This window comes from Schistocerca americana, chromosome 1 (assembly GCF_021461395.2).
Source record: "Schistocerca americana isolate TAMUIC-IGC-003095 chromosome 1, iqSchAmer2.1, whole genome shotgun sequence".
Lineage (NCBI taxonomy): Eukaryota > Metazoa > Arthropoda > Insecta > Orthoptera > Acrididae > Schistocerca > Schistocerca americana.
Window position 1 is genome coordinate 190,776,447 of NC_060119.1, and position 12,529 is coordinate 190,788,975.

At 39.2% G+C, this 12,529-nt stretch overlaps 1 protein-coding gene across 1 annotated transcript in view; it reads right to left on the reverse strand.

Annotated features, from left to right (window-relative positions):
- Window positions 1-6,645: 6,645 nt before the first annotated feature.
- Window positions 6,646-12,529, reverse strand: part of LOC124591012 (cell division cycle 5-like protein) — a 97,412-nt gene continuing 91,528 nt past the window's right edge. The window contains exons 13-15 of the mRNA XM_047131739.1: window positions 12,350-12,523; window positions 11,415-11,543; window positions 6,646-7,221 (exon numbers count right to left, since the gene is read on the reverse strand). Of these exons, the coding sequence (XP_046987695.1) occupies window positions 7,114-7,221; window positions 11,415-11,543; window positions 12,350-12,523 (411 nt within the window). The 3' untranslated portion in view covers window positions 6,646-7,113. The remainder of the gene's footprint in view (window positions 7,222-11,414; window positions 11,544-12,349; window positions 12,524-12,529) is intronic.

The window sequence follows — 12,529 nt, forward strand, 5'->3', positions numbered from 1 at the left end:
TTGTCAAGTCTTCTGCCACTACTTTAGCCTCCACCCTATTTTTCGGCACCTGTCACACCACACTGACTGGCAGTCATAGCACAATCGAGCTGCTTCATGGGCACCAATGATGGACACTTCGGTACCCAGTTCTTGGCCGTCCCAGGATTATGCACCTAGTGCGGCTGTGTGGGTCTGCTCCTAAAGGAGTCTTGCAGCTTGGACACCGGCAACAGTAGTAGAGACCCATGAGTGTCGAGTTACATCTATTCAAGCATGGAAGGCAAGCACCACAACCAGCTTGGCCTCAAGAACAGATGAATCACCCATCACCACCCCCTTCCCGTCCATCTCCACCTTCCAGTGACCACGAGGCCCCAGGGCCAGCACCGCAATCGTCTGCAGGCAACTCCCCACACACTCTCCAGCACTGCCTTCTGCTTCTGTGGGAATCAGAGGAACCCTCCAGCACCCTCACCTCCAGCAACACCACAACAGATGCTACCAACCCCCATCCCTTTTCCCATGCATTAGTCAAATGATCTGCATCATCACTAGACCTAGGAATTTTAGGTTCTAAAAACCTTAAATTAGGTACCTAAAATAAGTTCTATCACTTACAAAAATAGGTTATAAAAATCAGAAAATAGGTGACCAAAATCTGACATTTCATTGCCTAGAAATATAAATACATTGACAAAAATCCACATTACATTATTTTCCATGTCCATAATTACAGTCATAGTAAATAACTAACACTTTCCTCAGATTTTCCATTGAGAAACTGCATCTCTTGTCCGTTAATAGCATCTTATATGCTGAGAATGAGCATTCCGCGTCAACAGATGTCACCAGAGCATATTTAAATGACGATATTAGGTGTAATGGAACTGCACACTCACATTCTGCTGATTTACCTGATAAGATGTCAGCCACTGCGCAGAGGGTGGTCAGCCTCTTTTTTTTTTTTTTTTTTTTTTTAAAGCACTGTCCTCAGTTTCTCACTAACTTTCATACCAATAGAGCCTGGGACCAAGTTGATTTTTTCGTCACCTCTTCTATTAATCGCAGTTGCGTGTACACTGGTTTCCCTGTGCACCTTAGAGCTTTAATAATAGGGACCAAAAATGGGTAATGAGATTTTGTGTGTGCAATGGCATTGGAAACTGCTGGGTCCTTTAGAAGATCTTCAGCTGAAGTAATGCTCATTGCCTCTCCCCGTAACTTAAGAACAATCTTCTTAATGTCTTCCAAATGCTCGCTGTAATATTCCACAGCCTCTAGCCACGTTGCCAAGAAAGTAAGTATGGGTTTTGGTGGAAGTGGTACAGGGAAGTTCCTCTTGAAATAACTGGATTCCTGTAGGTGCTCTTTGATGGTTGAAACTAGCTTATTTACATGTGGAAATTTGAGACGTATTGTCTCAACTACACCTTTCATGGCATGGGCAAGACATGTGATATGGGGCAAGGCTGGGTAATATACATTCAAAAATTTAACAGCAGCAATCATGTTTGCGGCTACATCAGTGTAGATTACAAGTACTTTATTTTCATCAAGACTGTTGGGGAAAAGTAATTTGAAGGCTTTATTAATAAAGTGAGCAATTGTTTCCTGGTTAGTATTTTTTAGATCCTTGCTGCAGATCAGATGATTTTCAGAACCAGTGTCAGGATCTAACTTGCCAGCAATCACATTAGCCACATATCAACCTTGTCTTTCAGTTGTCTCATCGGCAGAGATCGACGTGTATGAATCGCTTTTATCTTACCTTATCCTGCTCAATGTATTTTCATATAAAGTATCTAAACCGTTCTTTCTCAGTGTGGATTCTGATGGCATGCTGCAGTGACAGTATTTCTCCAGAAAACTTTTGAACTGACTATTTTAAACTGCACTGAATGGTATGTTTGCTGCAACAATGGCTCAACATGGGTCAAGATGAAATTCGTTTTTGTTTGTTGCATTTGGTTTAGTTACAAATGTTTGTTTCAAGTTTGATTTATTTTTTTAAATTTGCCTGGTGTTTAATCCCTGCAACACACTGACTTAAATGTGACCTCTGTTCATAACGTACCAAAAACAAAAAGAAATGAGAAATACTTTGTTGAAGAATTTACGTACGAGATCTACTTAGCAAAATTAACCTACACATTAAGGGTTTAGAAACAACATTTTTGCATTCGCATGTGTCTGGTCCAAGTTAACTTGGGAAAAACAGTGGCAGTTCTCTGAGTTTGGCATAGCCGATAAAAGGTTATCATTTTTCTTACATCTTTGTTGCACAAATGGTTCAAATGGCTCTGAGCACTATGCAACTTAACTTCTGAGGTCATCAGTCGCCTAGAACTTAGAACTAATTAAACCTAACTAACCTAAGGACACACACACATCCATGCCCGAGGCAGGATTCGAACCTGCGACCGTAGCGGTCGCTCGGCTCCAGACTGTAGCGCCTAGAACCGCAAGGCCACTCCGGCTGGCTTTGTTGCACACTTTGCAGTGAAAAACTCTTCTGTCTGTACACAAAGAGGAAACTCTTGTAACCACTGATGAATCAGAGATGATTTGGAGCTTGTTACTTTCAGCATCTTTGACTTTCCACAAATACACTGTTGCTTCAAAATATTCCACCTCATCCAAGCAGCATGCTGACTGACTGAATGAAGACAGGGCACTGTAAGCAGATCACAATGTACCTCCGTGCCCTCATGGTCCATTAGATGGTTCACAGCAAGCAACAACACTCTGCGGAGCAGGAAAGGCTGGAACAACCTGGCTTCTGCCGTCGTTGTCTGACTCATGACTGGCATTCACGCATGCAAACAAACCAGTTATCATTCAATTACTGTTTTCTAAATAGCCGGGAAGACCAGAAGAATAGTTTTAGCCATACAAATTTTAAATGACTGGATTTTTAAAAAATTAGATACAGTCAGTATCTAACATGAAATTAGGTATTTTTAGGATTTTTAAAAATTAGATACAGTCAGGTTCTAACATTAAAAAATCCGAGGTCTAGTCATCACCAATACCTTCTTTCTACCCCCATGGTGCCGTATCACCAGAGGGAGTGCTTCTGCCTGCACACACCTGTTTCAGGTGGGGTAGAGGGAATAGTATTGGGTACCACAGATGTTGAATGCCTGTTTGAGAACATAGACCTCGATAGCTGATAGAGAATACTGCGGCCGCACTGGGCTCACATGATGAGTGCACCACCATATCGCCACACAAGTGTGCCAGCTAATATCGTTCCATACGGGATTTAGGCAGCTGTACAGAAAACAGCCAGTCAGTTTAGTGTTTGTGCTCAATACCTATGGATCGATCTTTGCTTTACTAGACCTGTTGGATAAATACATTGCAAGTCACCCAGTTATTCTCTTTAGTTGCATCTTGGATTTGTCCCTCCGCTGCTCATGATCTTGTCATTGTTGTAGCAACTGCTTTGAATAGGACCTAGTTGTCATAAGGTGGTTTGTCCTTGTCCCGATCTGTTGTCTTGTCTGTAGTCTGTCTGTTACATTTCGTTCTCCGTACCGTTGGTTTGGGTTACTATTCTGTAGGCAGCTTCCTCTGTTTCTGCATTCACCAGTGTGAACACTGATATCTGATTACCAAGGATATAACAAGTATAGGCACAGTAATTTACATGATCCATAACATTGGGAGTAAATCTGTAATCCATATTTCACCAAAGACGCATAACAGATGTTGTAATGCCTATGTGGTAAATGTCATCAAACCTTAGGGAAGTGTTAGGGAGTTTGCTTCACTGCATGTTGAAGTCCTCTCATTGTAATGATGGTGTATAGAGAAAAGAAAACAGAGAGGGGGAGGGAATGACCCTTCACTTTGAGATCATGGGAATTTCTTGAAGGTTAAGAGATGGTGTGATTATTTTGTGCGCGAAGTTTTTTATCCAGCATGTGGCTACCTCTAATGTTGTCAGCATCCTTTCTGTTTCTTAGTCTCTTGCCATTCTACTGTATACCCATCCTGTTAGAACTGCCAGCTAATGAGGCACAAAATGACTGTCAAGCATTACTTTTGCAAGGTTTCAAGATTCACTTCACCCTGGTATCAATATCTATGTATTTCAGACACTTCTCTCAATTCTTTCAGTACTGACTGTCTTAAATCAATTGGTTGAGAGCAATCGTTTTCACCCTGTTTTACACTGTTTATTGCACACATTTTCTTGGATAGTTGCAGAAGATACTTTCTCCAACTTGTCCACTAATCAATATGCCATATGTCCTGTGAGTCAGAGTGGGAAGTAGTCACTTCCTCTTTTGCTTATATTGAGTTTCCCAGCAGCATCCCACAGTTTTGTCTGTAGTGAAAGTGATCAGGGTGAGATAAAATCTGGTTCCATAGTGTCTTTCAAAGCTTATCAAAGATTATAGTGATTATGTTGTAAGTCTGTCAAGTCAAAGACAAAAATGCATTCAGCAGGTGACTTCCAATACGAATAGACTTGTGTTTTCTGGATGAGGGGGTGAAAGGGACAGACAACAAAGCACGAAATGATTTCAAAACTTATAAGTCCACTGGGCATAGAATGAGCATCAGATGCGGGGTTGTGGAAGCCATTCAAACACTAGATAATATCAGATACCTAACAAAAGCAATCTGCTACATACTGTCTGTAACTCAGCTGTCCTTTGCCAATTATAGTCTGAATCACAAACACACCGATCAAGGCAAGGACGAGGATGTCAGTGATGCCAGATCCATGCCACAGCTGCAATATGGGAATAGAGGGACTTTGCGCTTGAAGAAGGCATGTGTCCCACATATTATGTCTCTTGTTTGCTTAAGTAGAATATGTCACGCATGTGTCCCACATATTATGTCTCTTGTTTGCTTATGTAGAATATGTCACTTACCACTATCAGCCATGACACTTCATAATAAATGGAATAGAAATTCACTGAATAACTCACTAGGATCATGTTTAATACTCCAATGGCTGTGAGGTTCACAGTGAAGTGCTGTGAACACTACTGAACTCTCATAAGCTGTCAGAGAATACAAAACATCAGGTGCGCAGAATGAGTATAAACTTGATGGCCATTGTTCATGACTCACAACAGGTGATCATTTTGGATATATATCAATATTTTTAGTTGAGTACAGGAAGAAAATCCCCCAATGGGCATCTCACACACACTAGTAAAACTCACACCTTTCAGATGCAAAAGCACTGAAAAATAATTAATATTTACACTGAGGTGACAAAAGTCATGGGATACCTCCTAGTATCATATCAGATCATCTTTTGCCCAGCACAGTGCAGCAACTCGACTTGGCATGGACTCGACAAGTCACTGGAAGTCCACTGGAGAACTATTGAGCCATGCCGCCTCTACAGCTGTTCATAATGCCAAAAGTGTTGTCAGTGCAAGATTTTGTGCACGGATGACTTCTCCATTATGTCCCGTAAATGTTTGATGGGATTCATATTGGGCAATCAGGGTGGCGAAATCATTCGTTCAAACTGTCAAGAGTGTTCTTCAAACCAATTGCAAACAATTGTGGCTCTGAGACATGGGGCACTTCATCCAGTAGAACGGGCATCAAATGCAGGGTTGTGGAAGCCCTTAGAACACAAGATGATATAGATACTTGACAAAAGCACTCTGCTACATACTGTCTGCAATTCAGCTGTCATTTGCCATCGTTGTTTGGGAACATGAAGTCCATGAATAGATGCAAACGGTCTCCAAGTAGCTAAACATAGCTATTTCCAGTCAATGACCAGTTCACTTTGACCAGAGGACCCAGTCCAATCCCCGTAATCAAATGGCTCCACGGGGTCTGTACCATACTTGAACCCTACCGTCAGCTCTTACCAACTGAAATTGGGACTCACCTGACCAGACCACAGTTTTCCAGTCATCTAGTGTCCAACGGATAAGGTCATGAGCCCAGGAGAGCCGTTGTAGGCAATATGTTGCTGTTAGCAAAGGCACTCGCGTTGGTTATTTGCTGCCACAGCCAATTAACACCAAATGTCGCCACAACCTCCAAATGGATACATTCATTATATATCTCGCATTGATTTCTATGGGTTTTTTTTCCCCACAGTGTTGCTTATTGTTAGCACCGACAACTCTACACAAATGCCACTGCTCTCTGTCATTAAGTGACGGCTGTCAGACACAGCAATGTCCATGATGAGAGGAAATGCCTGAAATTTGTTATTCTTGATACTATGGATTTCAGAATATTGAATTCCCTAACAATTTCCAAAATGGAATACCCCACGTATCTAGCTCCAACTACAATTCCATGTTCGAAGTCTGTTAATTCCTGTCGTGTGGCTATAATCACATCAGAAATCTTTTCACGTGAATCACCTGAGTACAAATGACAACTCTGCCAATGCACTGCTCTTTTATACCTTGGGTATGCAATATTACTGCCATCCACATATGTCTGTATCACTATCCCATGATTTCTGTCACCTCAGTGTACCAACAAAGAAGTCACCATCTCACACTGAAATGTATGACGAAGGGCAATGTCCACTGGTTCTTATTCTCTGGTCCAGTCACAACAAGGAATTATAGTAGATTTTTATTTTTTACTTATCATCATTTAATCAAACTAGAATACAATGGGCAGTGTTTTAAGATATTTACAACAAATCAATGCTTTCCGCATCAATGTCATTTTATTACACATGATCGTCAATGATAGTGCAAATACAATTCGAATTAAGAAAATATTCGTTCATGTAAGATACAATATGGCACATCTGGCAGAAATATTTTTTGGGAAATTTAGAAAGGAAGTGTACTACATGATTAGGTAAGTTGTTAGTTAACTACTGACTGTTGCAAGACGTGATTTACTCAAACTGCTGAGATTAAACTGATGACTTTTTACCTCTATATTTATCTCTTCCTTTTCTACATGATCTGAAAGCCAAGACTTCAGTAATGTATTTTGCACTTTACCTCTAGCTGCGTAATTAACATCATGTCATAGAATAAACATATTATAATGATTTTCTAATATACATGCCTTTGTGGAAGAACCTATTTTTCCTTATTGTCTGGCAATGAAAAAGTAACTCTACCTTTAACGAAAATCATAATTTCAATACAAATATACAGTGACTTAGCCTTGAGCTGAACGTAGCTGTTCAAGAGTTTCTTGAAGTTCACCATACTTTTTTTGTAGTGCCTTCTCTCTTTCTGTTTGCCTGTTCACATCCTCCGTTAGAGACTGAAAAAAATCATAAAATATAAAATTTACAAATAACAGAAAACATAAATAAATTCTAAACACTGTATAAACAAATACCCAATCAATTTCAACAGCTCTCCAATGAGGGAAAAACTCTCACTTTCCTAAAGTTATTTTCATACACTATAAAAGGACGAGTTCTTTCAATTACCACACATAGGCTGCTTAGAGTGCCCCTTCAGATATTAACTGCATTCATTTAAAGACAATGACTATAACAATATGTTTGCAGACAAGAACACTTGTTTATAAAGAAGAATAGTGTGTTGCGACTTCTAATAATTGTTTTAACATTGTCATCACCAATACAAAACTCCGTCCATAAAGACATTTTTGCTGTAATGATTAACATGTGAGGAAATTAACTCCTTTCTCATCTATGAAGGACAACAAATAAATTCAACAGCTAATACTGACAAACAACTTTTAACCTCCTATGGTATCTTTCTTTTCCAATATGTTATTAAATATTTTATTATTTGTTTCACAGAAAATGTTTTAAAAACTTTCCAATTCTATTTTTCTTACCTCATTTAATGTTCAAAAATCACAGAACTGGTTAATCATATATGATATACAACTATGCTTCTGCCATTTTGCAATAGACGGCAGTAGCAGCAAGTGGTTGTGCAGGCGGTAGGTCGTAACTGTCATACAATAAGCTTTGGAATTTCTAAACTGAATGCCATCAACACAATATTCAATTTGTGATTACATCATAAAGTTATTCTCGATTGAATATGTCAACTTCCGAGCCCAGTTTTCGTAATTTGTGGGAAGTTTCAAATTTCTGCTTTAACATGAAGAAATCTGCCACTGAGACTCATAAAATGCTGGGTTAGACCTATGGTGAGCCTTCAATTAGTGAAAGAATGTGCAGAGAATGGCTTCAATGCTTCAAGAATGGTGATTTTGGTCGAAGATTGGCACAGCATTAGAAGAGACATTTTTGAAGCTATTGGCACTGATGGAAACAATCACAGATTGGTATCAAAAGCAACTGATCTGTCTGAGCCGAGCACTAAAAGACAAATGGTCACAACACAGTGATAGACATGAAAAGGTGATTCTGCAGCATGACACTGCTCTACCCCATATTGCAAAACCCATCAAAACATACTTGGAATTGTTGAAATGAATAGTCCTACCTGTGAGTTAACGAGCATTTCATCCTCATTTAAATATGTGGCCAAAGGATTCAGCCTTCAGGAACTGTGAAACAAACCCTGTCGTCCAGGAGCATGTGCCACAAAGAGCGCAGATTCACAACAAGATGGGAAATTCACAGGCATCTATTGCGCTGGATGAGGCCTAAGAGCTGTAGTGTGCTAGTGAGACAGATGAGAACCTACATCACAGGGAAAACCCCTTAGGAGCCATTTGTGGCCAGGGAGACATGTTGTTGTTGTTGTTGTTGCTGTTGTTGTGGTCTTCAGTCCTGAGACTGGTTTGATGCAGCTCTCCATGCTACCCTATCCTGTGCAAGTTTCTTCATCTCCCAGTACCTACTGCAACCTACATCCTTCTGAATCTGCTTAGTGTATTCATCACTTGGTCTCCCTCTACGATTTTTACCCTCCACACTGCCCTCCAATGCTAAATTTGTGATCCCTTGATGACTCAGAACATGTCCTACCAACCGGTCCCTTCTTCTCGTCAAGTTGTGCCACAAACTCCTCTTCTCCCCAATTCTATTCAATACCTCCTCATTAGTTATGTGATCTACCCATCTAATCTTCAGCATTCTTGTGTAGCACCACATTTTGAAAGCTTCTATTCTCTTCCTGTCCAAGCTATTTATCGTCCATGTTTCACTTCCATACATGGCTACACTCCATACGAATACTTTCAGAAACGACTTCCTGACACTTAAATCTATACTCGATGTTAACAAATTTCTCTTCTTCTGAAACACTTTCCTTCCCATTGCCAGTCTACATTTTATATCTTCTCTACTTCGACCATCATCAGTTATTTTGCTCCCCAAATAGCAAAACTCCTTTACTACTTTAAGTGTCCCATTTCCTAATCTAATTCCCTCAGCATCACCCGACTTAATTCGACTACATTCCATTATCCTCGTTTTGCTTTTGTTGATATTCATCTTATATCCTCCTTTCAAGACATAGCAGTGTTGAATATGGTGGATGGTGGACCTAAGATCAGCCATAAAGGGAAACATTCATGAAAACTATTTAAATTCTGTAGCAATTCAGGGAATGAAGCCACAGTAATTTTAATCTACCATCCTTCATAAATTTTCATGGTGATCCCAATAAAACTTGAATATTGATCATATCTATAATAGTTTAGGACTTACTATTAAAGTGAAATTAACGAGTTTTGTAACAAAGACCTGAATGCTAAAATCTGAACGCTTTAGTCGATCTTAACGATCAACATTTCATATAGAAGTGCATCATTAAAATGACAAAAGTTGGAAATATAAACTCTGTAACTTTATTTATTTAAAAGATACAGTAAATTTAAATTATCAGTATTTTCAGTTAAGCATCTTATCATCATTTCCTCCACACAAAACATGTTGAATGATGACAACATGACACCTTATTGAATCATTAGGTTATAGAATATTTGTTGTAAAGTTTAGTGCATAATAGTTACTTTTATTCTTTATTTATTTATCAGAAAGTGCATTGGTGCACGGCTACTGGCCGTGACATACAAAGTTGAGAAGGAAATTGTATTGGTTTTATGGAAAAGAATTTGCCATTTATTATGAAATGGATATTATTGTTACTTTATTTAGAATGTGAAAGTGGTCACGCTTTCATTACTTAAATATGTTAAAATGTAAAATAATGCAGAGTAAGCTGTAGCCAATCAGTTGCATGGCTTCAGGGAAGGGAACTGCACTTGGGTTGAACGATGATGTCTGGCACGCGGGGGATGCGGCCTGAGACAGGCAGAGAGACAGTTCTGATCTAGACACCAAAGGGAACAGTGCTGGTGGAGACGGGAAAGTCGACAGTCAGTCTTTAGGTAGCTAGGAACTGAAACAACTTAGAAAATTTCGTGTTGTGTGGTATTGTGGGACTTCGTCTCTCAGTGCTGAGCAGCCACGTGCCTCATGTGAACTCTTAACTTTTCGCATGGTTAACGAGGTGGAGTATTGGACCTGTAATTCACGATGAGATTGTGAATGATTGGACAGTGTCAAATGGATATACATTCGAGTTTAACAGTAATTCTAAATACAACCACTTTCACTATTAGTTTGCTTTCTGAATAAACATTATTCTAACCAAATCACAACTCTGTGGCCTACATCATTTACGGGTCGTTAATTTAGCTCCTGATATTATTATTCAAATGGCTCTGAGCACTATGGGACTTAACATCTGTGGTCATCAGTCCCCTAGAACTTAGAACTACTTAAACCTACCTAACCTAAGGACATCACACACATCCATGCCCGAGGCAGGATTCAAACCTGCGACCGTAGCAGTCACACGGTTCCGGACTGAGCGCCTAGAACCGCGAGACCAGCGCGGCCGGCGATATTATTATTACTGTTGTTATATGTTATATTAACAGTGTATGTTTATACAATTTTGCAAACTTACCATCAGCCACACAATTTAACCAAAAGGTCACAAATGTCTAATTTAGGGTGTGTAATGTGACATGTGTGGTTCAAACCCTAGACAAGTTTGAGCCAAGACATTTCGACAAAGAGGAACCACATGTGAGCCCGAACATCTTTGGGATGTTAGCTCGCATACCCCACCCGCTGTATTCTTCTAACATTATTCCCTCTGACTACCACCTTTTTTTATCAACAGCATACAGCCTGTCTGACCGGCACTTCTGGTCATATGAACAAGTACAAAATTGGATTGATTCTTGGATCTCCTCAAAAGATGCTCAGTTCTTCTGCTGCGGGATTCGTATGCTATCCAAATGGTGGGAGGAAGTATTGGCCAGCGATAGCCAATACTTTGAATCATAAGCTTTTTTGTTAAGTTTTTCACAATAAAACTTCAATCTATGAGAAAAAATGGCAGAAGTACAGTTGTAGACCTAATAATAAAAGGAAGAAACAGTAAATAAAGGTGCAGACATTAACTGAATAAAACAAGAGGGTCCTTTCTTTAAATAAAAATTAAATTAGTGCAAAATAAAATGGAGCAAAACTTCTCTCAACATACCTCTAATCTCCGTGGTATGGCAGCCATTTCTTGCTGCTGCAGGAATTTGAAAGTTGAAAGCTCGAGATACGACTGTTCCATTTGATCGTACAGGTCATGCAGCTGCTTTATAAGAGCTTGTGCACGAGACTGAAATACAATAATTAAAGACAATGCTTATGTATTGTGTTAGCATTCTAACTAAACTGCACACTTTCATAAGTTCTCTCTGCAAGCAGATGTACAGTGTACTGACAATTAACCCCACAATTCTCAAAGTGACATTACTGATCACAAGGCAGTTTTCTAAGCTCTGCAATATATTACTCAAATGTCCTCTCTCATCAAATAGGATAACAATGCTTCCCTGGTTTTCTCATATGCAGTAACATCTCTTTCATTTTAAAACTGCTTGCAAAATTTTCTGTACAATATACATCTTTCTTTCAGTATAAATACTTTTTTATTGCTTAAAGAGAGCAGTAGATGTTCATGGTAGTTAAATTTTGCTATTAATTCCAAATATGAGAATGAAGCTGTTGCATTTTAATTCTGCAAGTTGACTTAATTCACAGAAGAGCGAGGGTCATCTTTGTTCCAGAATGTTAGCAACAGTGTTATTTACTGTGCAGGCCTACAATAATCATGTAAGAAAATGACCTCACACTGCCTTCTTGTCAATATAATCATTACACTAAAAAAAATTATAATGAATATCTGAACGTTAAACTAGTAAAATTAGGAGCTGTTCACTCTGCAGTAAAATTAGTAATTAACAGCAATTGTGGAGCATTGAGGCAAACATAAATTCACTGAAACTTGTAGGGGGATGGACTGATGTTCAATTTACGTAAAAATGTTACATGAAAGCATTCAGCAAAACACATGTACAACCATGTTAATTAGGAATCAGAATTCTGATATACCAATGGATAGTGCACGTCTCTGTTGAGTACCTGATATCCGCCAGTAAGTATTTTCAATTTCTTCTCCATTTTGGCAGCTCGCTTTGCTTCTCTTGTCATATGACCTCGATTTTGTTCAAGTCTCTTTTCCAATGATTCAAGGCGATCTTTTTTACTTGCAAGATTTGCTCGTGTATATCTGTTTTGTGTGGGCAAGAATAATACCTGCAA